This window comes from Cinclus cinclus, chromosome 3 (assembly GCF_963662255.1).
Source record: "Cinclus cinclus chromosome 3, bCinCin1.1, whole genome shotgun sequence".
Classification (NCBI taxonomy): Eukaryota; Metazoa; Chordata; class Aves; order Passeriformes; family Cinclidae; genus Cinclus; species Cinclus cinclus.
The window spans coordinates 56,116,991-56,142,698 of NC_085048.1; the positions used below are offsets into that span (position 1 = coordinate 56,116,991).

Here is a 25,708-nt window from a genome sequence, read left to right on the forward strand (position 1 = left end):
ATCAACTCTGCCTATTCTCATTTGGTAAACAGTGACATTTCCCCTGCTTTACAACCAAAGCTAAAAATAGCATCTTTCATTTCATAACTTCCTGAACTTTATCAGAAATGTGTTTTATGCAGCAAGCTCCGGCACTGGGAACTGAGGATCTGAATAGCTGTGAATAACCTACACAGGACCAAAGTAAATTAGGCATTGAAACAATCATCTCCCCCTTCAGGAGAAGATGATGCTTTGAGCTGATTACAAAATGCCACAAATTGCAAACCAACACACTCCCTTTAAAAAACACAATTCCAAGAAAACAATTCAAACAGCAATCATAGTTTGGGGGGGATGTTCATTTTCTTCTCGTATTTTATTGCATGAAACAAAACAGACAAATACAAGAAATAAGATCAGTGTTCCTCACGTCTCATCTCTACAGTAGTCCTTCAGAGTCAACAGCTACGAGCTCCTCCAAGTGCAAAGGCCAAGAGAGACCACAGTGCCACAATACCAGAGATTCTAAGAGACAAGAGTTATAAAAGTAGCTGTTAGGCTACTTATATTTACAGCTTAATTTTGTATTTATTAAGCCTTTAGATTCTTTTCCAAACCATGTCAAGGCAGAAATTCAACCTTCATGTGCATCACTGTCACCACCTCTCAAGAGGGGTGGGTGCACTTTGAATCTGGAATCCTCTCCCAAGCTTGCAACTCAGCTGTAGAACAAAACTCCACATCCATCCCACATCTGAGATTCCGCCTCCCTCTCATCAAGCTTATTAGAGCTGGTGCTACAGGTCATTAAGACTGCCACCTCTCTGCTGTGAGAGCACATATGTAGTTTTGTGCTATCCACAGGGTAACATTCCTGTGTTTTAACCATGAGTTCAAGTCCAGTTGCCCAGGGCTGAAAGCTCATGAGCAGCCAGTCGACAAACAAACCCTGTTCCTCCGAGGGCCTGGCAGGAGCACACTGCAAATACGTGGCAGCCTGCTGCTGTGCCAGGGCCTCGGTCCTGAAAGGAATGCTTCCTCCACCCCACGCCGCCTCATTCCCAGGCTCCCACAACTCACTGCAGCAGGCAGTTCACGTTCGGCGAGTGCCTCCAGTGGCGATAGACGGAGACCTGCAGGTGAGGGTGGTGCCTGTAATCCCGCAGGACGAGCCTGACGCTGCAATGAAAGCATGGCTTGAGCTCAGCCCGCAGGCTGCTTACAGCATCCCACAGCTCAGGGCAGGAATTTCCATCCAAGAGCTGTCACAGCAGAGAGAGAGTGGGACAAAGGCCCGGAGCAGAGGAAGAAAGGACTGACAATTAAGACTTTCTGATCACTTACTGCTTGTATTTATTGGAGAGCAGAATGAACTGGTTCTTTGAAAGCCGTCTGACATCAAAGTGACAGCGAGCTTTAAACTCTTGGTAAATTTGTCTCTCTGTCAGCCCTGGCCAGCTTCGGACATGAACAACCAAGGCAGGGGGATGACGGCAAGGAGCATCTTCCCCAGAAAAATTCTGGAAAATGTACAATACTGAGACATATTTGAATTTGGAAATACTATAGAGGCACTATTACTATAATCAGAAAATATTCAGAACATGACAAATAAATGACAGGCTATAATACTGCTGGTGGTGTAAACTTATCTTTCTCCCCCCAAGATTCGTCTAAATATCATCATAAAAGCAAACTGTCACGACTACCATGGAGAAACTACCTGAGAAACAGCAATGTAAACTGGCTAATGCCGTCTTACAGAATAACAGCATGAATACATCTTGCAAAGCAGAAATTCAACTCATTGGCCATTTTAAAAGGTCCACTGTGTCACTTATATGATGACAATTTCTGCCAAGGTGGGCCTCAGCATCAGTGGATTCCTCTCCTCTAGGCCTCTAAGGAGGCTACCAAGTAGGCTACCGACCTATGCACCTCACAAACAGGTCACAGACCTGCAATTCATACGCACAATGCTTGAAACACCTCCTCGGATGAAATTCACTTTGTTCACATGCTCAGCCAACACGGTGAGATACTGCGAGAAACAAGGCTCAGCTTCCACTGCACCACTAAATCAGAAAACAAAAAGAGAACAAAATGTTGTTTTTCCAGTCCTGCACTGCTACACAATGTCAAGCTCTTCAACTAGTGACAGAACAGATACGTCAGATCTTAGTATCCTCCTACAGAAGCCAAAAAGCTGCAAGAAAAGGGAACTTAATTGAAGGCACTGATTCACAGAGATTTCAGAAATGGAAACTAATGGAAAATTATTTGACCCTTACGCAACTGAACTGAACTTGAGAGAGCTTGTTCAAGAACAAAGAAGTCACAATGTCATTTCCCAACCTCTGAGCCATCACATGGCCCCTGATTTAATTTTTAAAATGTCAGCTTTGACATAAAACTACTACTTTCAGATTTATAAAATAAAAATCTAATTAGAACATGACATTTCCAATAACACTTCCTTTTGTCCAAAAGGAAGGCCAGCCTGTGAAACAAGTCAGCCAGTGCAAACGGAAGACTATTTTCCATAGGAAAACACCCCATGTAATGCAATTTTCAGTCAAAACTTAAACATTACTCACTCTCTGGATCTGCACAGTAGCAAATGAGCTGACATCAGAAGAACTAGAGAAAGGAATAATGAGGTGGCATTAGAAGAATGCTAGAGAAGCACAGCTAAATACATAGCAAAAATACACTGAAGTGCAGCTAAGTTACTAAGAGCAACAGACTGTATATAAACAAATATTTCTTAGCATCAAATAGATCTAGAGAGAAGGAAAAGACTGCCAAATCCCAACACAAATTCGGAAGGAGTTTTTAACAAGCATTTTACCTGAACCACAGAGAAATGCATCGTAGCCTGCCTCATGAGGAGACTTCTTCTCAGCTGTAAGTGTCCAACAAAATCAAGAAGTAAACACATCTAGCATGCTGTGAAAACTACTACACTGCAGAATCCCGATTCATAAGATCCACTGCTCTGGAGGTTCTTTTCCCTCACCCCTGTTTTCTTCCTCACCCTGAAAACTTTACACTCAATAAAAAGTCTGTGCTTCTAGCATACACTTGAAAGCACCACCAAAAAAGAAGCAGCAGTTACATGAATGTCTGAAAAGCTTAGCAAAATGCACATTAAAAAATTTTAACTTTTATGCAAGTCTAAACCAAACTGTGTCAACTCTTATTGATGGTATGGGAACCACCTCAAAACACAGGATGCCCTGTGCTGCAGGACATGATGCTACCAGGAAAAGCCAGAAAACATCTGCCTCAGAGCCAGTTATCACACTCTGTCCAGGACACAACCTCCTGCACAGGCATCACAAACCCTGCACACCAGCCGAACTCCTGCTACTTCACCATTAGCTCCTTCTACTTTCCCTTCTAAGCTGTTTCCCACCTCCCCTTGCCTTTCCAAGGGCTCCTGACTCCTCACAGCCCAAGTCAGGTTCAGTTCAGCCCAACATAGTGTAAATGCTGTCTGTACCAGCAGCATGAGGCAAACCTGCCCTGCATTACCCTCAGCAGCTACCAGGGACATGCAGAACACCCATCTTTGGGAGCCCAGGCTTTGAGTCTGGACAAAAATGTGTATCAGCAGCTCTGGGCAGATTCAGCAGGCCCACTGGCATTCCCTCATGCTTTACATGTGGTTACCCAGAGGGTACAACAAACCTCTTTTGATCTGACAGTGAAGACTTGCTTAAGAACATACCATATCTTGAGCAGCCACTTGCAAGAGCTATAACAGGGCACGGTGGACCTTTGGGATTTAGGTAGCTGCCAAAGACAAGTGGATGTGTGAGATTTTTGTCTTTCCTCAGTATGTTAGAGAAAAGTTACTGTTCTCTAGTGACCTGTAGCTTCATTTCAGAAAAAGCTACTGGAGACTTTAAAATGAACTTTGGTAGGCCTCTAGGAAAAGGCCATAATACTTACTTGAGTAATATCTACCAGTTTTTTTTCCTGAAAACTAACTCCTAAATGCTTCCTTAGTTTTTTCCCTCACTCAAAACTCGTAAGCAGAAAATGTGTTCTAATTGCATACAAAAAAAAAAGTTAGCAGACCTAAACTGCAGGGAAAGAGGTTGACTAAGTGATTCTACTTGAATGGGGAACCCTGGAGGATAACCACACAGTCCTGGAATGACTGAAATAAAAGAACGAACAATCAAACAGAATATGCAGTGTGAAACTGCTAAGAAACAAGCCCTCAGAATCCCAGCACTGTTTTTAAAAAAATACTAATTTTGCATCTCTTTCTTGGGAGTGGGGGGTAATGGGAAACAGGCAAAATTTTCCTTTCCTTAGCAAAACTGATATGGAAAAAAATAATTGCACAAAAGAAGTGTGAAAAAAGTCCACTACCACATCATGACTAAGCTCATGAGACACAACATCTACTCATGTACTCAATTTGAACATTGTCTTTAGTTACTGCTTTGGGCTCAGTGCAGCCCTCTCTCAAGACAGGCATTTGAAATTATGATGCATTTTCATCAAGAACTGAATCTTCCTCATTTCAAAACAGGCTCAATTCTCAGGCTGCGTGTACAGCTGTATGCAAACCAAATTTGTAACCAATGAAATAATGGTGATTCAATGCAACAAGTGACTCAGAACAAATAATTTGCTACACAATTCCTTTGTAAGAAAGATGTGCAAATCCTTTGCTCTTAAATTTAGAAAGATGAGGATCCAGTAGAAAAACATTTGAGAGGAGGAAAGTATGAACATGGGAAATGGCTGACTGTGAAATATCTTTCCAAAGAAGACACAGGGATTGCTGAAAGCTCTATTGGCCACCACTTACTTGCACAAAACTGCATACACCTCCAAAAGACTAGACACTCGAGGAAACAGACATTTCTATAAAAGAAGAATGTATTAGAAAACCAACCATGACAGACCTTATGGCAAGTTCAATTACTTGCATTGCCAATTCGTTAAATGAGATCTAATATTAGTACGTCCCAAGGCAACACTGAGAACTGTTTGCAGTTCTGTTATTATCATAGGGCATTGAGATATCCTCTCTCCTGAGTGAAAAACAAGTTTGAACTTCAAGCAAAAAAAACTGTGCATCTCACCTTCTGCACAGATTTTGTAACAGTCTTGGTGTCTATGATGACCGGAAACAGGTTGTGAATGTTCCTTTTAAACTCCTCGTAGCTTTCTAAAAGCAAAGCACATGTGGAGAAAGACATTATGAAACTGGGGAAAATCCAATGGAATCGCAAAGTAATAGGAATGAGAAGTGACAGCAGGAAATTATGCCCTCTCCAGCATGTAGAACTCAGAAGAAACAACCAGCCCTGCTGCTTGCTAAGCCCTGCAGGTGTCTGTGGTGGCAAATGGCCACTGCACCTCCTGTTCCACCCCCAGTGCAAAGGCAGCAGCCCGGGACAGCAGCTACACACAGCAGTACCTGGGAGGGGCCTGTAGAACTTCTCGTGAAGATGCATAAGGTCCATAAACATGTTGTGTCCCACCAGGGGCTATGGATGAATATAAACATAACAACCCATTGGAGCACATTTCTGAAGACAGCTCAGAGATAAACAACACAGGTACACTCAACAGCTGTAACGCTTTCCTCCAGCAGACAACATCCACACATGCTTACACAGGAGTCATTCAGGCTGCAAGGCTCACAGGAGGAGTACTGCCTGCAGGAAATCAGACTTGTGGACTCTCTGAAAGTGTATTGTCTCAGCAGCATTCTATTTTCAGTGGACCTAAGGAGCTAAGTGGATTCTTGGTTCAGCTGAGCAAGGTTCCAGCCATCAGATTTATATGCTCACTCACAAGGGCAGGGATGGTCTTTGCTGCCCATCACCCATAGTCCTCTAAAGCTGAAATCCATTTGATAAGCTGCATACAGAATGTAAGAATTTCCACACAGAGTCAGACCAATGGTCCATGTGGTCCAATAAACTGGTCTGTCGCATGCTGAAAAGCACAGCTTGCCTGACAGACAATAATCTCCTCAGCTTTCTTAGATGGTGACTCAAATTGTAACACCAGGATTTTTAATACTGAATTCATCACAGTAAAATTAAAAAGAGATGAAAAATGAGAGTAGGGTTAAAGTATTTTACCTTCTTGGCTTTAACAAGTATCTGGAAGAGGTTGGTGAAGCCCCGGGCAGACAGGAGAATGAGCTTTTTCTGACAATGGTCATAAGAAGAGTTCTCCAGAAGCTGACGATGCTCTGGACTCACTTTTTTCACCATTACCTGAAAAGAACAGTCACTGAGTATCTCAGCCTCCCATGTGAGTTGCATGCACATTGCTTACTGGAGTTCAGCAGTGCTGAGGTCAAGTTCAGCTTCGAGGCACTGAAGGACAGAAAAACTACATCCTCTGAGACTGTCTCACTTCTATATGGAGATCAGTGCTTCAGTAACTAAACAGGCTTGCACAAAGTGAGTCTTAATTGTGCTTCTCTACTTAAGAGCATGATTCCTACCAAAGGGGTTTTCTGAGCACAAATTACCCTAATTCAATTTAACTTGATACCAATGTGGTAAGTTCATGGTACCAAAAACCCAGAAATAGGCAGCAATCATATAAGCTGAATCCCTAAAGGCAATGCTTCAGATGAGAAGGCTGGGTAAATCTGACATTCTGGGGACACTGGTTATCAGACCAGAGTAGGACTAAGGCAAAAAAAAGGATTTCTGGAAGCTAATTCTAAGCAACTGACTGATATCATACTCATACCTATAGTCTGAGAAGTCCACAACCATAGTTTTAATACAGAAAATATTGCACTGAAGGTAAAATACAAGTAGCAAATAGCAAAACAGCAAATCACAGAGTAAAAGTCTTCCAAGCAACTTCACGGCAGAAGTCATCAAAGGAAAACCACAGAAAACACTAAAACTGTACATTCTTGTGGAGGTATTGAAGGAGGGACTTAATAAAGTCTGAAGACACAGAGGGGTGCCTCCAGAAGTGCTCCAAGGACAAGCACTTCTACTGAAAGGGATTTTGAGGCTACGGGACAAACAGAAATCAGAGTTGTTAGGTTTTCTGTATTTTTCTTTATCCCTTTTCTTAGGAACCCACAATCAACATTTCCTTTGTCACTGTCTTCTCCTCCTCATTGTCGCTATCGTTAAAAGTACAAGTAACATTTCAGAGTCCCTGCAAGAATGCCAGTCCTGTATGTCCAGAGAGAAATCCTCTTCCCAAAAGGTTCACATTCCATCTCACCTTCTTGTCTCCAAGAGGCTCTGTCCAAACATTTTCAAGACCCTGCCTCAGAACCAGCTGAACTTCAAGCATATGATAGCCTATGACAAAAAAAACCAAAACAAAACGAAAACAAACAAACCAACAAACATTATTCTTCTAGACAGACGGACTGACCACATTTCTCCCACAACATATAGAAAATATTCCTCAACATGATTAACAATATGTTACATTACCATACAGAATGACATAAAGAAAATAAACCAAAAAACATAGACACACATAAACACACACAACAAAAAAACCCCACCAATACCCACAAACCCACAGAAATAAACAGAAGACAAAAAAAAACACGCAAAAATCACAGTGAAAATTTCAGGCAAATGAGCTTTTGTAAGGACATGGAGGAAAAGAAAATACTACCTAAAGAGGGAGGAAGGCAATTACTCCGAAGAAGATGCACTCTGGCTTTGGACAGTTTCAGATAGAGCAACAGACCCAGAAGCCAAACAGACAAAGGGTACCAATGCATTTTCCTCCACAGCTGATAAGGACCTAACCCAGTCCTCTTCTGAATAGCATTTTAAAAGAGACACCTGAATTAGTCTTCTTGCTTACTTAAATAAATGTCTTTCTTATCACAAGTGCTCACCAGAGGCAGATTCTATTAAAATAACAGTATCATATCTAGCTGACAAAGCAGATAAAATCACAGTACAGTTTCCACCCCTCCTATTGCATACTTTGCAAAAAAAGTCAACAAAGCCTTGAATACTCTGTTCTTCCTAACCTATTCTGTATTTTATTCCCTGACCTACATTAAGATTTGGATTCTGTGAGTAAACCTACAAATTATTCCCTGCAAAAATTCCCTGTTCTTCAAGTCAGCACAGAAGTTCCTCAGCTCTGCTATGGTGCTTCCAAAATCTGACACAGGGGGTAAGTAGCCTGTTTATTCCCACTGGCATATATGTGTCTCCATGAGGCTCCCTGTTGCTCCACGTGAGAGGGACTAAACTCTGAAAGGAGGGGAAGAAAATAAACAAAAAAAACAGATCACCCAGAATTTAAAACATGTAAAATGTTATCCTGATTCAGAGTAACTACAAATTTTGCAGTTGCTGCTCAGAAGCACAAAATGGAAGTCAATTACCACAAAGCATGCTCCAAGCTTCCAGACATCCACTTCTGCTTCAGAAGGACCCACCACCCCAACAGAGCAGAAAAGCAGAGTCCAGAGATGAACTCTTGACAGGAGCTAAAGTATAAACTGGGGTAAAGAGCTGTAAGGGCAGGATGGGCACTGGTGCTTTCCCTCAGAGCAAATTAACAGAAGAAAGTACAGTTACAGCCCCAGAGGTTCACCAGAAATGATGAAGCTACTCAGAGTCCACAAGTGCCTAAGAGAGGCACTGTTTCATACCATTCAGATCCTGCAGAATCATAGTATCCTCTTCTTTTGCTGCAGCTATCCAAGAGGTCACTTCATCAATAGCTTTCTTCAGGACATCCCTGTCTGCACAACTAGTGCTGGATGAGGAGAAAGAGGAAGTGTGAGAAATGCTCTTTACAAGTAAATTCTTGTGCTTTGCTAGGAATGTAAAAGCTTCATTTCCCAACATGCACCAAATTTTCCACATATCATGTGATCTAAACCTTCAGACACGTCATGTCATGCTGGAACAGCTGGCAGCGATGTGTTCAGACCAACAGGTTTCAGTATTTCTACAAAATGTGATCTGAGTGATGCTGAGCAATGAACACCGTACTGAGGAGACACCTCTCTGTAAAGTGCTCACCTGCAGACTTTCCAGGTACCTGCTAAGAGGTGCTGCCTAAGGATCTTCTCCTGTACCTCATTCATGTATGGGATTCCATCTTTGAGGAACTAAGGGGAGAGAAAATGCCAGGTTGGTTACAATCCCTGGATTTTCTCACAGCACATTAGAGAATTAGCAGGTTAGTCAAGACAAACAAACTGTAGGCAATCCAACAGGTATGTAGGAAAGAAAAGGATATTTGTCAACTTTAATATTTTTTTTTTCCTTTTACCTTTCCTTTAATAAGATGCTTCCGAGAGTCAAGAAGACAGATGCTTCCCACCCAGTATTGCAAAACAGTACTCTTATGGGATGACAGAGTCTGAATTTAATAAGAAATGTAGCAGTACATGGGATGCTGCTAAACTGATACTTCTGCACCTTCATGAATAGTAAAGACACACACCAGAGTCTGTTTAGGAAATCCTTATCTCACCAGAGATAGGTTTTGGGGGCTTTTTTGAGGCAGAAGAATATGACTGAGGCTAGACCAAGGATTGTGGTTATTGCCTTTGCATTAGTTCAGAAAAAACAGCACTCACTACCCCTGTTGACAATGAACCGCATGATACATTCATACTTCAGGAAGATGCTATTTACTCCAGAAACATAACACTTAGGGATACTAATCTGATTTCTTCTGCAGTTGCACAGATTTCCTCTGTTCTGCATTTCTGGCAGAGATTACATACCTTGTTGAAGTCAAAGCCATAATGAGACAGGAATTGAATACTAGATGCAGAGAGGGTGAATTCCACATCCTTTATTCCCAGTGTTGAGGGAAAGAGAAAGAAGTTGTATGAATGCACCACATACCTAAAATGAAAATAAAATATCTCTAGAATTACAAGAAATAGCTCCGCCCAAAGGGAATTATGCATAAAATCCCAAAATATCCTCATTGTAACAGAAAACTGCTTTTTTACTTACTTGTTTGAATTTTCTTTTGAGAATATTGCCAGCCCTGCAAGAAAGAAACCTCTGTTGAAATGGCAGCGTTTAGCTGGATGTCTATAGACAGCGTGCAAATTGGATGAGGGATGTGGGGAACCCCTCAAGAAATACGTTTTTCCATTCACGAATATCATGATGCTAATTTTAGCAGCACTGCCAGGCCACTCCCTGGATTCCTGAGAGCTGAACGGGACAAGCTTTCACTGCTATGTGGGAAAAGGAGTCAAATCTGAATTAAATAACAAATAGACTGAGCAATGGGCAAGAGATGAGATGGTGATGAGTCTCTGACACCACATACACAGATGATTCTGTGGGTCCAACTACACCACAATAATGTTTGGAACAAGCTGGGCACCAGAGAGGACTGAAACATGGGTTTTACTTCTCAGGTTCTTTTTTCTTCTGTTAATCCCTAAAAGGCACATTAAGATCCTACATATCCCAAGACTTTGAACAATATTTCAAACTGTTTTCGAGATGGCTTGTTGATTCCTTACTGGTTCTTAACTGTCAATAGCTTTCCTCCACAGGTCCTTTCTCATGTTGATTTGTTATTTTAGGAATAACAGAAATAGAAGCCTTCATTTTCCTCATAGTGCCCTTACTCATAATGCACTGCATCAAATGATACCATTTTGAACAGGAGCTGCCGTCATATGCCTGCATCCTCTGATTTAAAAGCCTTGTATTTTTAACTGTGACCTTTAAATATGGTCAACTTTAGACCAGTAAAAACTATATAGGCCACCTGATTGCACATTATTTATTAAAAAGCTGATGGTGTTAAACATCAGAGGGAAAAAAGAAACCCAAGAAGAAAATGTCTCTGGAATGAGTAAATAAAGGCCAGAGCCACCTGCAGGATCCACCTGTTAGCAAAAGGCCAGTTACCTGTACAACCTCGGGAAACCACATTCCATGTCAGAACCACACTTACCAAGCTGAAGAAGAGTGAAGCGCTGAACACTCTGCCTGGCCTTCACATACCGCTCTGCAGGGGAGTCAAACAGGCTAGGACAAAACCAGAATTGGGGAAAGGAGAGCAGACACATGAAGGGTTGCTATGCACAGGTTGTTCTCACAGGGCTAGAGCAACAAGTTCTCCCTCACATTTCAAGTCCATCAGCTTTACCTGGGCTCGTTGTTTTGTAGGGAAGTTGAATGCAAACCACTAAACTCCATGTCAAGGGCTGTTGAGGTGAAAACAACACAAGAGAATCTGAAATTTGAGGCATGCGCTTCACCACCACCTAGACGGGGGTCTCTCAAACACTTCTCTTCACCGTAACTTTTATCAAACCACAGGAAGCAGGCTCAAGAGAAAAAGCTGTGGTCAGCTGCAGCAGGATGAGGCAGGGACACGTCCCCCACGCCCCTCAGGAGGGGCCTGCCTCACCCTGTGCTGTGTTCGTGCCCCCACCCCGAACCCCCAACACCGCCGGCCCCCAGCCGGCCGAGCCGAGGCCAGCACCGCAGTCGGGGGTCCCTTTCCAGCCTCTGCTGCCTGTTTGAATCCCGCGTCTCGGGGCTCGCTGTTGCGGGCCCAGCAGCGCCATCATGGGCTACAGTGCCCGGGTCCCTGTGCCGGGCACGGGCCAGCCGCCCCTCTGCGGGCTGCGTGGGGCTCGAGAGCAGCACTGGGGCCGGACGAGACGCCCCTGATGCTCACCCACGAAGGCGGCGCGGAGGATACGGCGCCTGAGGCCCGGCAGGCAGCGGGCAAAACTCTCGGCGCCCACCTCCATCGCCGCCCTCCCGCGGCCCGGCCCGGCCCGGCGCGCCTGCGTGCTCGGCGCTGCCTCGCGGGGCGGGCCCGATCCACGATAAGGCACGGGAAAGGCAGCGCCACGGCAGCTTCCAGCGTGACCCCAGCGGCGGGAGCCGAAGGACTGGGAGGTTTAAGCGGGAAATTTGAGAGGCTGCGAAGCCGCTCGGCACAGCCCGCGCTCACAGGGAAGCGCAGGGGCAGCTCCTACTGCGCGATGCAGACCGCACAGAGGCCGTCACTGTCTGAGAGTTACTATTATGAACTAACAACTAGGTAAAAATCCAGTAAAACAGTGGGTTTTTTGATGATGTCAGTTGAACACTGAGGATTTAATAGTTATGCCAGAACCGGGCCCCGGGCTCACACCGTACGCTGCTGAGCCCTGGCACACACCCTTGGCGTTCCCTTCTCCTGCCCCAGAGCCTGCCGACACGAGGCAGCAGGTCCAGCATCGGGACACGGGTACAGGAGTTGCACTGGCCAGGCTGGCCTCCCTGAATTTGCCTGTCAGAGGGGTTCCCTCTGACAAACAACACACTGTGGGAATTTCACAGCCTGGTCGTACTCGGGAGCTCAACAGAGCCATCAGAGACACTGACAGCACCAGCCTGTGCCAAGCAGCAGGCAGACACACAAGGGGAGAATGGGGCTTCTTATTCCCTACAACATGCATCTGTGCATCTCCCCTCCTAGAACTATCCATGTGGTTAAGCAGTTGGAATCTCAGGATTGCAAGAAAGGTGCAAAGATGAGTTTTACCAAGGTTTGCACATTATCACAGTTCTAAACATTCATGTAATGAGTACACTTTGCTAGGTAAGAATAGCAGTGTACAAGTATCAAAGCATTTCCAGAGTTTAGGCTGGAACAAACAAAATCTAATATTAAAATATCTTTTTAAAACGTTGAATTATTAATAAATTCTGTCAAGCTGAACTATAGTGAGTTTCTTCTAGCCCTAAAGGTGTTGACCATTTTAGAATAAAGAATATGAGACGCTTCTATCCATTTGAAAATATTTTATTTTAAGATGACACATTCAAACTTTTTCCAGCTCTGGACCTTCCCTCTGCCAGTACACAAACCTAAAGAAGTGATCTTTGTTCCTTGAAAAGTCTTCCCAATGGTCTCCATCTTACCGGTAGATTCTTCGTGGCTCACGCAGAACGACACCACCCTCCTCCATAGCTTTCTCAAATTCCTGAATCTTGTTTAAAAGACAGACAGAAATAAATTTAAAAAAAAAATAAAGTCAGCAGGACTTTAATTCAGTGGGGACATGTTATACGGAGGGGCTGAGGTTAACAGCCTCACAGAAGCATAATACCAGGAACTGCAGCTTGTCAAAGCCGCCCTTCTGAGTGTTGCAAGGAGGGACTGTCAAGCCACGTAAGAAAATTAATGGTGAGAAGAAGTAAAATTGATGACTAAGAAGGAAAAAAGGGCCAAAGGAATAAGGAGATGGGTACTTGCCGAGTCACAACGGTGCTCCCACGGGATAATGGCTTTAAAGTTCACAAAGTTGATTCCTGCTTCCAAACAGCGCTGTGCCATCACACGGCCAAGGTTTTTGCATGCAGCTACTCCCTTGGGACTGTACAAGTGTCTCTTTATGGCCCACTCTCGGGTAGAGGCAGATACCACAACATCCCCGTTGGAACGCTCAACAAAGGCTTCTACGTAATGCTGTGTCCGCTCAAGCCGCAATCTGAGTGCGGGAAAGAAATAAGAGAGGATTATAATGTCTTTTCCAGAGAACACAGTCAAATGCTGAAATTACTCCCTTTATGAAATAAAATTGACTGTTATAATACATAGTATAGTATAGTATAGTATAGTATAGTATAGTATAGTGTATATATATGTTTTGCTTCTTAAGACACAAAATCGGACTCATGTTGGGAGGAAAGGGTTAAAAACAGAATACTGGTGAGGAAGATTTGCTCAAGTGACCTTGCAGCTGGGAATGCAAGGCCTGGAGAATAACACTGTGGGAAACCCCATGTATTATGCTTATTGCTGTTTATCCTCTGTCTGTTTTGAGAAGGAGAATCTCTGTGTAGAGATAACACAGGTGTTTGAAGAGCCTTAGAGGCTCTCTCATGGGCATGTTTGAGCTCTCTGTTTTGACAGACAGAAGATCAAAGCTCAGAGATCATAAAAAGCACAGAGGAAACTATAGCATGATGGCAAACGTCCCTAATAGATAGGTGCCAGCAGCAGGCTCACCACCTGCACAGACTAGGGCTGTGTGTCTCCTCCTGGTTGTTGCTTTGGGATCCTTCAGTTAGCAAGGTAACAAAATAAATGTACTCTTTGCATTTTAGCTGTAGTTTTGTGGTCATTACAGCTGCCTGCCTGTGTCGACTCACACAACTCATATTACTAGCTCAGAAGAGTGAAATTCCAAGAGCAACTTTTCATCAGTTACTCAGGGCCACAGTCCTATGTTGCCTCAGACCAGCACCCACTCCAAACCAAGCACTGTACACCTGCACAGTGTGGAATAGATATATATGAAGGGAACTGCTCCAACAGAAATGGAACTTTAGGGTCACTATGCAGTCCCTTAAAAGCTTGAGCTGACACAGCAGGCAACAACTTGTTGAGATCTGCAAGTGGTCAGAGGGTACCTCATAAGCTTCCACACATTAACAGCAGAGTATTTATTAGGAGCAACTATTTCTTATTGCATTGAGACAGTACCAGCTTTTCTGGTATGAACAAACTGGATGGTGCTCTCCCTGCAAGAACAAAATTAAGTCTTTGAAATGACAGCTTAAAATGGACTTATTTTCCAGAGGACAAGTAAATTAAACCAAACCCCACAAACATAAAACAACCCCAAACAGACTATTATGGTGCCTCAAATAAAACCATAAAGCATGGCAAGGACAGGAGTGAGAGAATCCGAATTTAAAAAGCTGTTGCTTAAGCAACATTACTGTTGCCTTAACAGTAGATGGGAAAATCTTGACCACATATGCTTTCACGTGCTACTAGTCCACTCTTCTCTGAACACAGCAGATGCCCGCTGATTAAGAAACACTAACGTGCTAACTGATTCAGCAACCCAAAACATGCATTATGTACATGGGTTTCTGGGGTTTGTTTTGTTGTTTTTCTGTTTTTTTCTTTCAGAGTCTGCGTTTCTGGCAGTAACTTCCTGACTCACCTGTGCCAGAACTCACGCTTTGGCCATGTTGTCTTCCAGCCACGCTCCTTCCTAGCCAGGGCCATCTGCTCCAAGTTCCGAGGATTTCTGTTAGTGAAGTTTGGGGCAACAACCTCATTTTCACTTGTGTCCACTTCAGTCTCAGTTTTGAGAGTGGCTGTAGTTGATGCAAAACGAAGACCTTGGGGGAAGAGCAGATAAAAAAGCCAGCAATGATTAAAAAACACATGGTGCAGACAGAAGAATGGATACGCTACAGAATGACACAGCTTACTCTTGCTTTTATTTTGTAAACACTGAACACATGAATGACAAGACCTCAACCTGTCTCCCCAGTTTATGAGATGAACCGCAAGTATTCAAACGACGTTTTTAAACTCGTATGTAAAATATAAACTCACGTGTAATTAGGAGATCCCTATGACTAAAGAGGTCTAAAACATTGAAAGCGATGTACGCAAGGAACCAGAGACAGCGCTACTAAATAACAAGGTATAAACCCTTCACCCTTGGCACCGCGAAGACACCCGCCCGCAGGACGGCCCCGGGAGCACCGGGGCCGCCGCCGGGAAGGGCCGGCACGGCGACCCCGGCGCTTACCCGCTGCACGGAGCCCGCCGGCCGCTAGCAGCAGGCGGCTGCTCAGCGCCATGGGGAGCCCGGCCCGCCACAGCCCCGGCCGGCCGCCACTCCCCTGCCTCCGCTCACGGACACCCGGGCGCCGCCATACGCGAGGGGCGGCGCTTCCCGCGGAAGCGGCCTCGGGAATTCCGCCCGCCGCCGGCGGGGTCAGGCGGAAGCCCCAAGCTGCTCCCGCCGAGCCGCCCTAGCGCCAGCTCCCTGGTGGAAAGGGAGCCTGCGGAGTGCTACTCGGGTCTCACAAAACAGAGCAAAAAACACTGCCCCGACTCGGGGGATCATCTTCTAACTTTTCCCTGTGGAGAAAAGGCTCTAGGAAATGCCGGTCTCCAGAGACTGGGCCGGCTTTTCCTGGAATGGAAGAGGGTCCAAGGCGCGGAAAGGACAGGGGCGTAGGTAAGAGCAACGATAGGTGTTCCGGGAACTGCCATCATCCTATGTTAGCCTTCTTTCCAACACAGGTACAGCAGAGCTGCTCTGCCTTCTCAAAGCAGCCTCCTGCAAGTATGACAGGACAGGAAACGTACTTTGGGGCTGTATTTAACTGCTGCAGTCCTGAAAGTGCATTAATGAACCATCTAAGAGCAAACTGTGTTGAAAGGAGGCTGAAGGCCTGGTGAGACCCTGGCACCACCTGGCAGATGAGCTCTGGACACCGCCGCAGGAGCCAGGCATTAACTCCGGCTGCGGAGGTCTCTCTTGGCCCCACAAGGTACCTCTTTGACAAAAATACAAGAAGCCTGCTCACACCATGCCCTACAAACCAGGACATCCCCATATTGAGCCTTGCAGGTTCCGCATCTCCCCACTCTCCCTGAGACTTTTCCCTCGGACTGCAGCAAGCTTTTCCCTACCCTATAAGCATCACCACATAACCTAGCTATTGAAAACTGGTAGGATAATGGGAACAGTTACAGCTCAGAGACCTTCAAGTAATACAATGGTGCCATTATTAACTGCAATCACAGTCCCGACTTAGGGTAATTCTCATTAAAAGTGTTTTGCCTGAAATATCAAGCTTGAATCGCAGTTTTTTCCAGGACACGTGTTTATCAGCTTCTTCATCTTTTGCCATCTCAGAACCTCAGACTGGTCTTGGAATTCGCGGCCTTCCCCCAGCATTCGGGGTACAATCCCGAGCAATGGGTTACGTGCCTGAGAAGCGCAGTTTCAGCCACGCATGCTGACATCCCCGCTTCGGGAAAGCGGGTTCTTTCCCAGTGCCGGCTAGCGGGCGCCATTCCGGCGCCCATTCCATGCCCCGCCACCGGCGGAACGCCACGCGCCTGCGCGCCCAGGCCCGCGACACTTTCTAGAAGCTTGTGGAAGCGCCCCGGCCCCGCCCCGTCGCGCGGCGCCTTTGTTCGGCCGCGTCCGCCAATCGGGGCTCGGGCCCGGGCCGTGCCGCTCCCCGGGATTGGGCAGGCTCGGGGGGAGGCCCCGCCCCCTGCGGGACGTGCCCCGCCCCACCGCCCGCTGGCGCAGGGGGGCGCGCTCCCAGCGTGCCTCGCGCCGCCCCGGCCCTCTGCCGCTCCGCGCCCTTCCGTCCCTTCCTTCTGCGTGTGGCGCCGCGCCCGGGCGGGAAGATGTCGGCGATGGAGGGGCCCTTGGCCGTGTTCGGCGACCGAACCAGCGGTGACACGGTCCGAACGCAAAACGGTAACGGCGGCGCGCCCCGGCGAGGGCCGGGGGAGCGGTGGGGGGGAAGGGAGGGGCAGGAAGGAGAGAACATGGCGCGGCCATGGTCGCCCCTGCCATGTGCTCACCCGCCCCATTCTGCCCGGGAACTGCCGCTCCCTTCGACAGATCCCTTCTGTCCTGGGCCGCTGCTGCCTGCAGGGAGGGAATAAAGGAAGGATGGAGGGAGGATGAGGAGCACGCGCCATCCCGGGCCGCTTCGAGGAGTCTGAGTGGCGACGCGATCCCGCGTCCCCAGCCCCCCTTCCCTCGGTAGCCGTAGGCACCGGGCCAGGGCGGCTGGTGCTGCACGGAGGTGGCTCTGCCCCGTCCCGACCGCGTAGGGCCTGAGCCTGCATGGCCTCCGGGGCATTCTGCAAGGGAAGGGGCAGCTGAGGAAGATGCCCTCTGCCCAGCGCGGGGAATAACCTGTTTTGGAAAGTGGAGACCGCCCTCGAGATGCGTGTCTGTAGCTGTGGTTCTCAAACACGTTTAGTTTCTGCCCAGCATTGTATCCCAGGTTCTGAGGGAAGGCTGCAAATTCCGGGACCTATTTCATATTTTGAGTAGACAAAAGACAAAGGAAGAAGCCAAACACTTGCTTCAAATCAAACTGAGGTTCATTCCTGTAGCTCTGATGGTACTTTAGGCAGACCACTTAAAATTTACAAGCCCTGCCTTAGTTCACAATCGAGATTCCACGTGCTAATGGCACCCTTAGTACAACGTTATTTCTTCCAGGAAGCTGCCATTAATCCTCCTAAGAGAAATAAATTTTTTTTGTTTGTTTGAAGGTCTCTGAGTTATTCCCATTTAACTACCACTTTTTCAATTTCTAGATTAAGTGGCTATGCTTGTGGGATAGAGAAAACTTGCCATGGTCTGAAGGAAAAGATTGATTGTATCTTTTTCCTATATGAAAATGGCAGAACAGCCTTTAAATGAGTGTTTTAGAGGCTTTCTGTTGTTTTTGTAGTGACTCAGGTCACTTTTTGCTGACTTAGTTGCAGAAATAAATATTTTGTTTCAGTAACAGGCCTGATGTGGACGGAAAGGTGTTTTACTAATTGATGTGTGGTGATATCGTAGTTCTCTGTCAGCCCAGAACTGAGGACTCCATGAGAGCGAAGTCTTGTGGCACAGCTTGCTGCCATCAAAAGCAGCAGTGCTCCCCAACCCCTCCTAACACCATTGTTCCTCTGACTTCAGTCCTGTCCTTCATCTTACCCAGACAGCAGAGAGAGCATTCTTTAGTTCCTGATTTGTTGGTTATTGGCACTATTTTTTTACAAACCTGAAAATCATCCTAAAGCTCGGAAGATAAAACTTCTTTTTTTCCTTACTTCTTTCATTTATTCAGTTACTGCTGCATCTGCTATTGCCAATATTGTGAAGAGTTCTCTTGGTCCAGTTGGTCTGGATAAGATGTTGGTGGATGATATTGGGGTAAGTAATGTTATTTTAAGAAGTGTCAAGAAGACCTGTATTCCTGTGCTTCCACTTAGTGTGCTTCATAGGCCTAATGTGCATGTGCCTGTTTTTTCCATGGTTCTGAGAGGGGTAGGAGAACTGTGGTAAAATTGAGTATTGTGTTATGTGTGTTACGTCGTTTTAGTTTCATCTATTGTGGTGGTAATTTTACAGTTATTTCATTTCTGCAGGTAAGTTCTTATAACCACTTAAAATGAGGGTCAGATTGCAAGGGAGTTTCACCATGTAAGTCAGGTTTAACAGGTGATGTCTTGTATATCCTGGTCTCCACATTAGGAGAAATAACAAAAAAAAAAATCAAGTAATTCATAACAAGCTTTTTAAGCAATATTTTTTATTTTAAAATATTTCAAGCAATTGAAGAAAGTTTGTCATTTTCTAGGCTGAGGTAATAGAATACTGTGTTGGAGGGAGGTTATTGCATGACTACTTATCCAGTATTTGCAAACTGGTGAGTTTCTGTGACACACTTTTCTGATTAAAAGAAAGTGCAGGTTCTGCACTGGTAACATTTCCATTGTTAGAATAGGGCTCCTGGTTAAAAAGAAGCAGGAAAGTTTTGGTGTAAATATTTTATGGGCTATTGCAAAGAACAATTAAATTTTTTTTTGTGTGAACATTATGGAACACGACAGTGAAAGTGTAATAGAAATATACCTCATATGCACATTTGATTTCTGAAAATTAGGACGTGACCATTACTAATGATGGTGCAACCATTCTGAAACTGCTAGAAGTGGAACATCCTGCTGCAAAAGTCCTTTGTGAGCTGGCAGACCTGCAGGACAAAGAAGTTGGTGATGGGACCACCTCAGTGGTATGTAGCAAGTTTTACAGGCAGATATATCAAAAGTCAGTGTTTTGATTGTCCATAGATGCTAGTTTCCATGTGCAAAGTGGTGCTCTAGAACGGAGTTTGCTTACTTCTGTTTCATTATTGATTTTTTCCTGTCTTGAAGGTTGGTGATAGAGGCTGAATTAAGGTTTTTAATTTTTAATGACTGTAAGAAGTGAAGTATCAACAAGGATGCTGAGTGTTGAAAACTTGCCTGAGACTTCAGAAATCTTTTTGGGGGTTGGAATTAGGTAGCTCTCACCTCACATCAGAAACTGTTTTTAGTCCTGCATTGCACAAGGTAGTTATTTTTCTTATGTGGAATGCACGTATTTAGTGTTTGTATTTCAAACAGGTAATTATTGCTGCAGAACTTCTCAAAAACGCAGATGAGCTGGTGAAACAGAAAATTCATCCTACCTCTATTATTGGTGGATACAGACTTGCCTGCAAGTAAGAAACTGATACGGTTGAATTTCTGCATTTTTTGGCTGCATTAGTACAGACTTTTTGGCAACAAGTGGAATATGGTGGTTTGTTGCAGGGGTGGTGGGATTTTTGTTGGTTTGGGTTGGTTTTTCGTGTGGGTTCTCTTCTTTTAAATTGTATTTCTGTAATCATGTGACAGAATGACAGTCACGTTACTGTCCTTGGAGAGCAGTTGATTTTATCCCTTTGTTCTTTGAGGTAATTTAGAAGAGCTGAAAACATAAAAGTTTTTGTCTTTTTGTGAGGGTAGTTCTTTACCAGTGTATTTGTCTTTATTTTGCAGGGAAGCTGTTCGCTACATCAATGAAAATCTTGTTATTAACACAGATGAGTTGGGCAGGGAATGCCTAATTAATGCTGCTAAAACATCAATGTCCTCAAAAATTATAGGAGTGTATCCTTTGAGTGAAGTGAGAGTGGTTGATTAGAGAGTTTCAGTAGCTAGGCTAGAGTATCCTTGGTAGCAGTTTTTATGAACATGACACAGTATTGATGCTCTTGTATTTATAACAGGCATTTTACAGATACTGTGACTGGCTTGGGAAAGCATGTTCAAACTCTTCACAGTTTATTTAAATCCAGGTTGGCGCATCATGATAGCTTTTAAAGGGTATTGTTTCATAACAATCGCTTTGCTTGTTAGGGAGACTAGACAGATTTGAGTGGATGGAATAATGTATTACAGAGGTACCTGGGGAATTAATAGATCTAGGGGAAAGAAAGTTGAATTTTACTCTATCGGCACAGAAAAACTTGCATTATTACCTTTTGTACAGACTGAACATGGGATCCATATTTTTCTTTAGCAAGAAAAGGAACATAAAATGCAGGTTTCATACTCATGTATTGTAATTTTCTTACCAGTGCTGTGGCTTTTAGAATGATTCATTCCTTTAAGACGGAGGTAAGGAGAGCTAGCACTTTTGTGCCTGTCTGAAGCTCTTTTTTGGAAACTTAGTTTGGGCACTGTCAGTTATTTCTGTTCATGGTTTGTTTTGTTGCTTTTTTTTTTTTTTTTTGCCCTTAAGCATAATACTAGTTTCCTTCTACAGTTTTAACCTTAACAGCCTTTCAGTGATGGTGATTTTTTTGCTAACATGGTGGTGGATGCTGCACTGGCAGTTAAATACACAGACCAGAAGGGTCAGGCTCGATACCCCATCAACTCGGTTAATGTTCTGAAGGCCCATGGCCGCAGCCAGAAAGAGAGCATTCTTGTGAACGGTTACGCTCTGAACTGCGTGGTGGGCTCACAGGGTAAGAACAGGCTGTGTTTCAGAAATCTTTTGTGTCAGCTCAGTCCTCTTCTTCTTTCTGCATCGCTCTTCTTACTGGCTGCACTCATTGCAAATCACATGGGTTGTCAGTTCCAGAACAATTAAACAAGGACACAAAATACTGCACTTCATCGGTGTTTCTTAGATTAGAGCCTGCCATCTAGCACAGATCCACACAATGTTTGTTGAGTTGCTGTAGTTTCCCTAGCTCAGTGTCAGCAAGTTAGCATTGTGGTCTAGTGGAACTTAAACACTTCCCTTTTGGGGAGCTAGTGCCAGGTTTGTGGGGAACTGTTCCATTTAGCAGAGCCGTGCTGTGATCAGGTGATTTAGAGGACATGAGACCGATAGGTCAGATTGTCATGGTCATTCACATTCTGGGGACAGAGAATGTAAAAAGGTAATACAGGAAGGCCTTGATTGGCATTTTTCTGCAGTAGGGCAGAATTGGAGGTGAAGAGCAAACAGTAGAAATCTGAAATGTGAAAGTAACATTAGTTTTAATTTCTAATGCTGACTTGATGTTCTGTTAAATCGATTTGACAAAATCCTTCTTGCTTATTTTTTCCTCATCAGGTATGACCAAGAGAATAGTTAATGCAAAGATTGCATGCCTTGACTTCAGCCTGCAGAAAGCAAAAATGAAGCTTGGTGTTCAGGTTGTTATCTCAGACCCTGAGAAGCTGGACCAGATAAGGCAGAGGTGTGTGGAAGCTTGAGTAACTGAGGCAGTGGGGTTTCACAGGCTTGATTTGGTCTCTTCCGTTGAGGTGGCTCAATGTAATTTCAGCTGAGTGCAAGAGGTAAAAAATGTTTTGAATGTTAACATTTCCCAACAATACTAAAGTGAACTGGAAGAAGCCTTCACTTCTGGAGGCAGAACTAGTATTAAGTCAGTTTTCAAGAAATGCAAGTATGTTCGTGCAGTAGTCCATTCTTGCAGAGCTCTGCATTAAGATACCAGGAAATTGGCTGACAGGATGTGATGGTATATTTCTTAATACCTTTTTATAACTTTGACATTAATCTTTGCAGAGAATCAGATATTACCAAAGAGAGAATCCAGAAGATTCTGGCCACTGGTGCCAATGTCATTCTCACCACTGGAGGTATTGATGATATGTGTCTGAAATACTTTGTTGATGCTGGAGCTATGGCAGTACGAAGAGTTGTAAAAAAGGACCTTAAGCGGATTGCTAAGGCATCAGGAGGTATGTCAATATGAGAATAACTGGTTTAAATTTATTTTTCAAACTAGAAGCTGTTATTAGGGTATTTGTTAACTGATTTTTAAAATACAGCTTCTTAACATTCAAGGTCAGGATGAGTAAAGCTGAGCCACATCTTTTTAGCTTTACCGTTGGTTGCTTTTAAGTGACCTTTGTCAAAGCAGTAGTATTTTTAAGACTTGATTGCTGAAGATCTACAGTGTGAGAAAAAGCTGCCTTGCAGTGTGAAGACTGGCCTCTTGTGGAAACAGGAGCCTTAATCTGTGTTTGTTTAGAAGTCTATTATGCATGCATTCATAAGCCTCTGTTTAGACAGTTAAGTACATTGTTTAGATAGTTCAAGATGAATAAAGAACTTCTAAATTACTAAATACATACTTTTAAAAAATCCTGTACATATTTTTATCTGTCAGTTCTTAGATTTGGAAGAAAACATTTTCATTGTGCTAAAGCATAGGAACTTGTACTGTACTGCTTGTACTGCTGTGAAAAAAGAAGTGCTGTAAAAGTTGAACTAAAGGAGCAGTCAGTTTATCAGTTATAAACTGAAATAATGAATTGCTGCCTGAGAACTAGAAGTGTTGTTTAAGAAAAATCTATTTAACACAGCTGTTGTTTTTGTTTTTCTTTCTGTACACCTCTTCTGGGAAGTAGGCAAAGGATGATGTGCAGGAATTGAATGTTAATTTCGCTTTTTTGTTTGTTTGTTAAAGCAACCATATGCTCAACCCTTGCAAACCTTGAAGGTGAGGAGAGTTTTGAGGCATTGATGCTGGGACAGGCAGAAGAGGTGATTCAAGAGAGAATCTGTGATGATGAGCTGATTTTAATCAAGAAGTAAGAATCCTTTTAAAAATACTCAGTTTTGTGTACGTTCTCTACTAAGTTGGAGATAAAATTCCATGTATTTACTTCATGCTAAGTGGTTGGAGTAGTTACACATATGGGAAAGTAGTTACATACAAATACAGTGCAAATTAGAGGTGAAAATATTAGTACTTAATCTGTTTCGCTGGAGCTGGATACGTTTTGTGCGCTGCAGTATATGAGACAAAACAGATTGCAGGACAGTTTCTACTTAAATTTTTGTTCATAAACAAGTATTTGTAAATTGGCTTCCCTTTAGAGATGGTAAAGGGAAATAGGTACCATTGAGTAATTGCATCTGAATAAAGAGGTGTGAGCTAAATCTTTACATTTGTAGTGAAATAATGTTCACTTATGCTGTCATCCCTGCTGTCTGGTACCTGAAGACTTAAATATCAATTCATTTAACGAGAACATACTTCGGAAAATTAACTTTTCTACTACCCCAGTGTTCCTTCTGGGTGTTCATGTTCCTGTGGTGTCTTTTGAGTGTGAACGAAACGCTCTGCCCATGGCACGGGTGTGTCAGCTACATGGTGACAGCCTTTTCTATAACATTGGCAGTCATTAGCTTACCTGAGAGCTGTGCAAAAGGGGTCTTTCTTACTATCTAAATACACTTCCCCCTCTTTGATGGGAAAATATCATTACACTTTGACAGGTAGCTTTCTTTAAAAGACTAAAATTCAAACTAGGTGCTTCCATGTTAGAAATTAAAATGGTGACTAGGTTACAATGTATGTATCCTGCAAGGGGATATAACAATGTTAAGGTTTTCTTTTAAATGTTGAAATAATGAGCCTCCACTGAACTCAGCTTCAGAAGAAAAAAATTACCAAGAGGAATTTAATATAGATTCCATCCAAGACAGCTGACTTCTGGTTCCTTTTTTCCTTAGTACAAAGGCTCGTACTTCTGCATCAATTGTTTTACGAGGAGCCAATGACTTCATGTGTGATGAAATGGAACGATCTATACATGATGCTCTCTGTGTTGTGAAAAGGGTTTTGGAATCCAAGTCTGTTGTCCCAGGTGGTGGTGCCGTAGAGGCAGCACTTTCAATATATCTTGAAAATTATGCAACCAGCATGGTAAGTCTTGCAAAAAGAAGCAATGGTGTCTATGCATTAGACTTGCACAATGGATCTCCAAGTGTTTATTTTCACCTACTAGAAGTAATTTCTGTGGTTCATGAAAACCTAATCCTCTTACAGAATCAAAGACGGTTCTTCAAAAAGGAGGATATGAGTTAATTCTTTCTCTAATAATTAGACTCTCTTGTTCTTGGACCCAAACACAGGTTTTGCATGTGCAAACCCCTATCTATTAGTGCTGTTCTTGATTGTGGCTGTATTTTTTCCTCTCTTGTAGCTGTTGATTTAAAAACTTTTTTTCCTCTTTCCAGGGATCACGTGAACAACTTGCAATAGCAGAATTTGCAAGATCCCTCTTAGTAATTCCAAACACATTGGCAGTAAATGCTGCTCAGGATGCCACAGATCTTGTTGCAAAGTTGAGAGCATTCCACAATGAGGCTCAAGTTAACCCAGATCGAAAAAATCTAAAATGGCAAGTATCTGTATTTTAGAAGGCTAGTAAATGTGATATGAATTGGTGACCTAGATGCAAAATTGTTCCCCAAGTTTACTGAGCTATGATTTGCATAGCTAAAATGTATGTTCTCAGTGCACTCCTCTGCCCCTTCCCTTCAGTGGTGTGTATGTGTTGCTGCTGTAACAAAGTAGTAGCTACACATCATACTCCCAGCTGTACTTCTACTGTTTCTCCCTCTCATCTGTCAGCATTCCTTCTTTGCAGGATTGGTCTTGACTTGATCAATGGAAAACCTCGTGATAACAAGCAAGCTGGTGTCTTTGAACCAACCATGGTCAAAACTAAGAGCCTCAAGTTTGCAACAGAAGCTGCAATTACTATTCTTCGAATTGATGACCTTATTAAACTGCATCCTGAAACTAAGGAAGAGAGAGGAGGATGCTATGAGGATGCAGTTCAGTCTGGAGCACTCGAAGAATAACTTAGGCTTTATTTATGTTTGTTTCACTTACACTTCCCACTCTTATAACTAAAATGTTAATAAAACAAGTGGTTGAATGTTGCTGCTATTTTCTGGTGAACAAAATTTTTGAAAGCAATCTTGGTTGTTGCAGTGAGAATATAGACTCTGGTGTGTGTTAACAACTAGTGTGCCTGCGGTAACCAGTGACCTCTGTGTCAGGTCAAGTGATTGAGTGTCAAAAAGCAATGGTGTAAGCTTATT

At 43.7% G+C, this 25,708-nt stretch overlaps 3 protein-coding genes and 1 non-coding gene across 7 annotated transcripts; 2 read left to right on the forward strand and 2 right to left on the reverse strand.

Moving 5' to 3' along the window:
• Window positions 1-339: 339 nt before the first annotated feature.
• PNLDC1 (PARN like ribonuclease domain containing exonuclease 1) lies at window positions 340-11,728 on the reverse strand. Its single transcript, XM_062490002.1, has 19 exons — window positions 11,653-11,728; window positions 11,116-11,173; window positions 10,921-10,994; window positions 9,957-9,990; window positions 9,719-9,842; window positions 9,006-9,094; window positions 8,630-8,736; window positions 7,222-7,301; window positions 6,102-6,239; window positions 5,429-5,498; window positions 5,091-5,176; window positions 4,814-4,869; window positions 3,716-3,780; window positions 2,834-2,887; window positions 2,580-2,622; window positions 1,958-2,057; window positions 1,327-1,502; window positions 1,063-1,161; window positions 340-507 (listed from the first exon to the last, which is right to left on the reverse strand). Exons 1-19 carry the CDS (start codon window positions 11,726-11,728, stop codon window positions 441-443), a joined length of 1,596 nt encoding a protein of 531 aa, XP_062345986.1. The 3' UTR covers window positions 340-440.
• A 1,028-nt stretch (window positions 11,729-12,756) lies between these two features.
• On the reverse strand, window positions 12,757-16,859 carry MRPL18 (mitochondrial ribosomal protein L18). Of its 3 annotated transcripts, none has more exons than XM_062490005.1 (4): window positions 16,721-16,859; window positions 14,927-15,107; window positions 13,225-13,459; window positions 12,757-12,958 (listed from the first exon to the last, which is right to left on the reverse strand). In XM_062490005.1, the coding sequence occupies exons 1-4, from the start codon at window positions 16,821-16,823 to the stop codon at window positions 12,887-12,889; spliced, it is 591 nt and encodes a 196-aa protein (XP_062345989.1). In that variant the 5' UTR covers window positions 16,824-16,859; the 3' UTR covers window positions 12,757-12,886. The 3 variants fall into 3 exon arrangements, with proteins under 3 accessions (XP_062345989.1, XP_062345990.1, XP_062345991.1); XM_062490006.1 differs by lacking the exon at window positions 16,721-16,859 and adding an exon at window positions 16,571-16,710; XM_062490007.1 differs by lacking the exon at window positions 16,721-16,859 and adding an exon at window positions 15,527-15,667.
• Window positions 15,764-25,553, forward strand: TCP1 (t-complex 1). Of its 2 annotated transcripts, none has more exons than XM_062490004.1 (12): window positions 15,764-16,277; window positions 18,603-18,688; window positions 19,422-19,550; window positions 19,924-20,021; window positions 20,341-20,451; window positions 21,133-21,314; window positions 21,911-22,037; window positions 22,370-22,545; window positions 23,277-23,400; window positions 24,329-24,521; window positions 24,836-24,999; window positions 25,249-25,553. In XM_062490004.1, exons 2-12 carry the CDS (start codon window positions 18,668-18,670, stop codon window positions 25,463-25,465), a joined length of 1,542 nt encoding a protein of 513 aa, XP_062345988.1. In that variant the 5' UTR covers window positions 15,764-16,277; window positions 18,603-18,667; the 3' UTR covers window positions 25,466-25,553. The 2 variants fall into 2 exon arrangements, with proteins under 2 accessions (XP_062345988.1, XP_062345987.1); XM_062490003.1 differs by lacking the exon at window positions 15,764-16,277 and adding an exon at window positions 17,065-17,224.
• On the forward strand, window positions 18,048-18,182 carry LOC134042847 (small nucleolar RNA SNORA29). Its single transcript, XR_009933112.1, has one exon. It is a non-coding gene; the product is annotated as a small nucleolar RNA SNORA29 (small nucleolar RNA).
• Window positions 25,554-25,708: the final 155 nt, after the last annotated feature.

Bases quoted from the DNA above. Each gene is read 5' to 3' on its own strand.
- PNLDC1 (XM_062490002.1), bottom strand. From the start codon at position 11,728: ATGGAGGTGGGCGCCGAGAGTTTTGCCCGCTGCCTGCCGGGCCTCAGG. The intron at 11,174-11,652 runs GTGAGCATCAGG...TCACCTCAACAG, and splicing joins CCTCCGCGCCGCCTTCGTGG to CCCTTGACATGGAGTTTAGT. The intron at 5,499-6,101 runs GTAAAATACTTT...ATTCATCCATAG, and splicing joins TACTTGTTAAAGCCAAGAAG to CCCCTGGTGGGACACAACAT.
- TCP1 (XM_062490003.1), top strand. From the start codon at position 17,152: ATGTCGGCGATGGAGGGGCCCTTGGCCGTGTTCGGCGACCGAACCAGC. The intron at 22,546-23,276 runs GTATGTCAATAT...TGTTTGTTAAAG, and splicing joins GATTGCTAAGGCATCAGGAG to CAACCATATGCTCAACCCTT. The intron at 25,000-25,248 runs GCAAGTATCTGT...CCTTCTTTGCAG, and splicing joins GATCGAAAAAATCTAAAATG to GATTGGTCTTGACTTGATCA.
- MRPL18 (XM_062490005.1), bottom strand. From the start codon at position 16,823: ATGGAATGGGCGCCGGAATGGCGCCCGCTAGCCGGCACTGGGAAAGAA. The intron at 13,460-14,926 runs GTGAGTCAGGAA...TCCCGCACTCAG, and splicing joins AAGCGTGAGTTCTGGCACAG to ATTGCGGCTTGAGCGGACAC. The intron at 12,959-13,224 runs GCAAGTACCCAT...CTTTTAAACAAG, and splicing joins GGGAGCACCGTTGTGACTCG to ATTCAGGAATTTGAGAAAGC.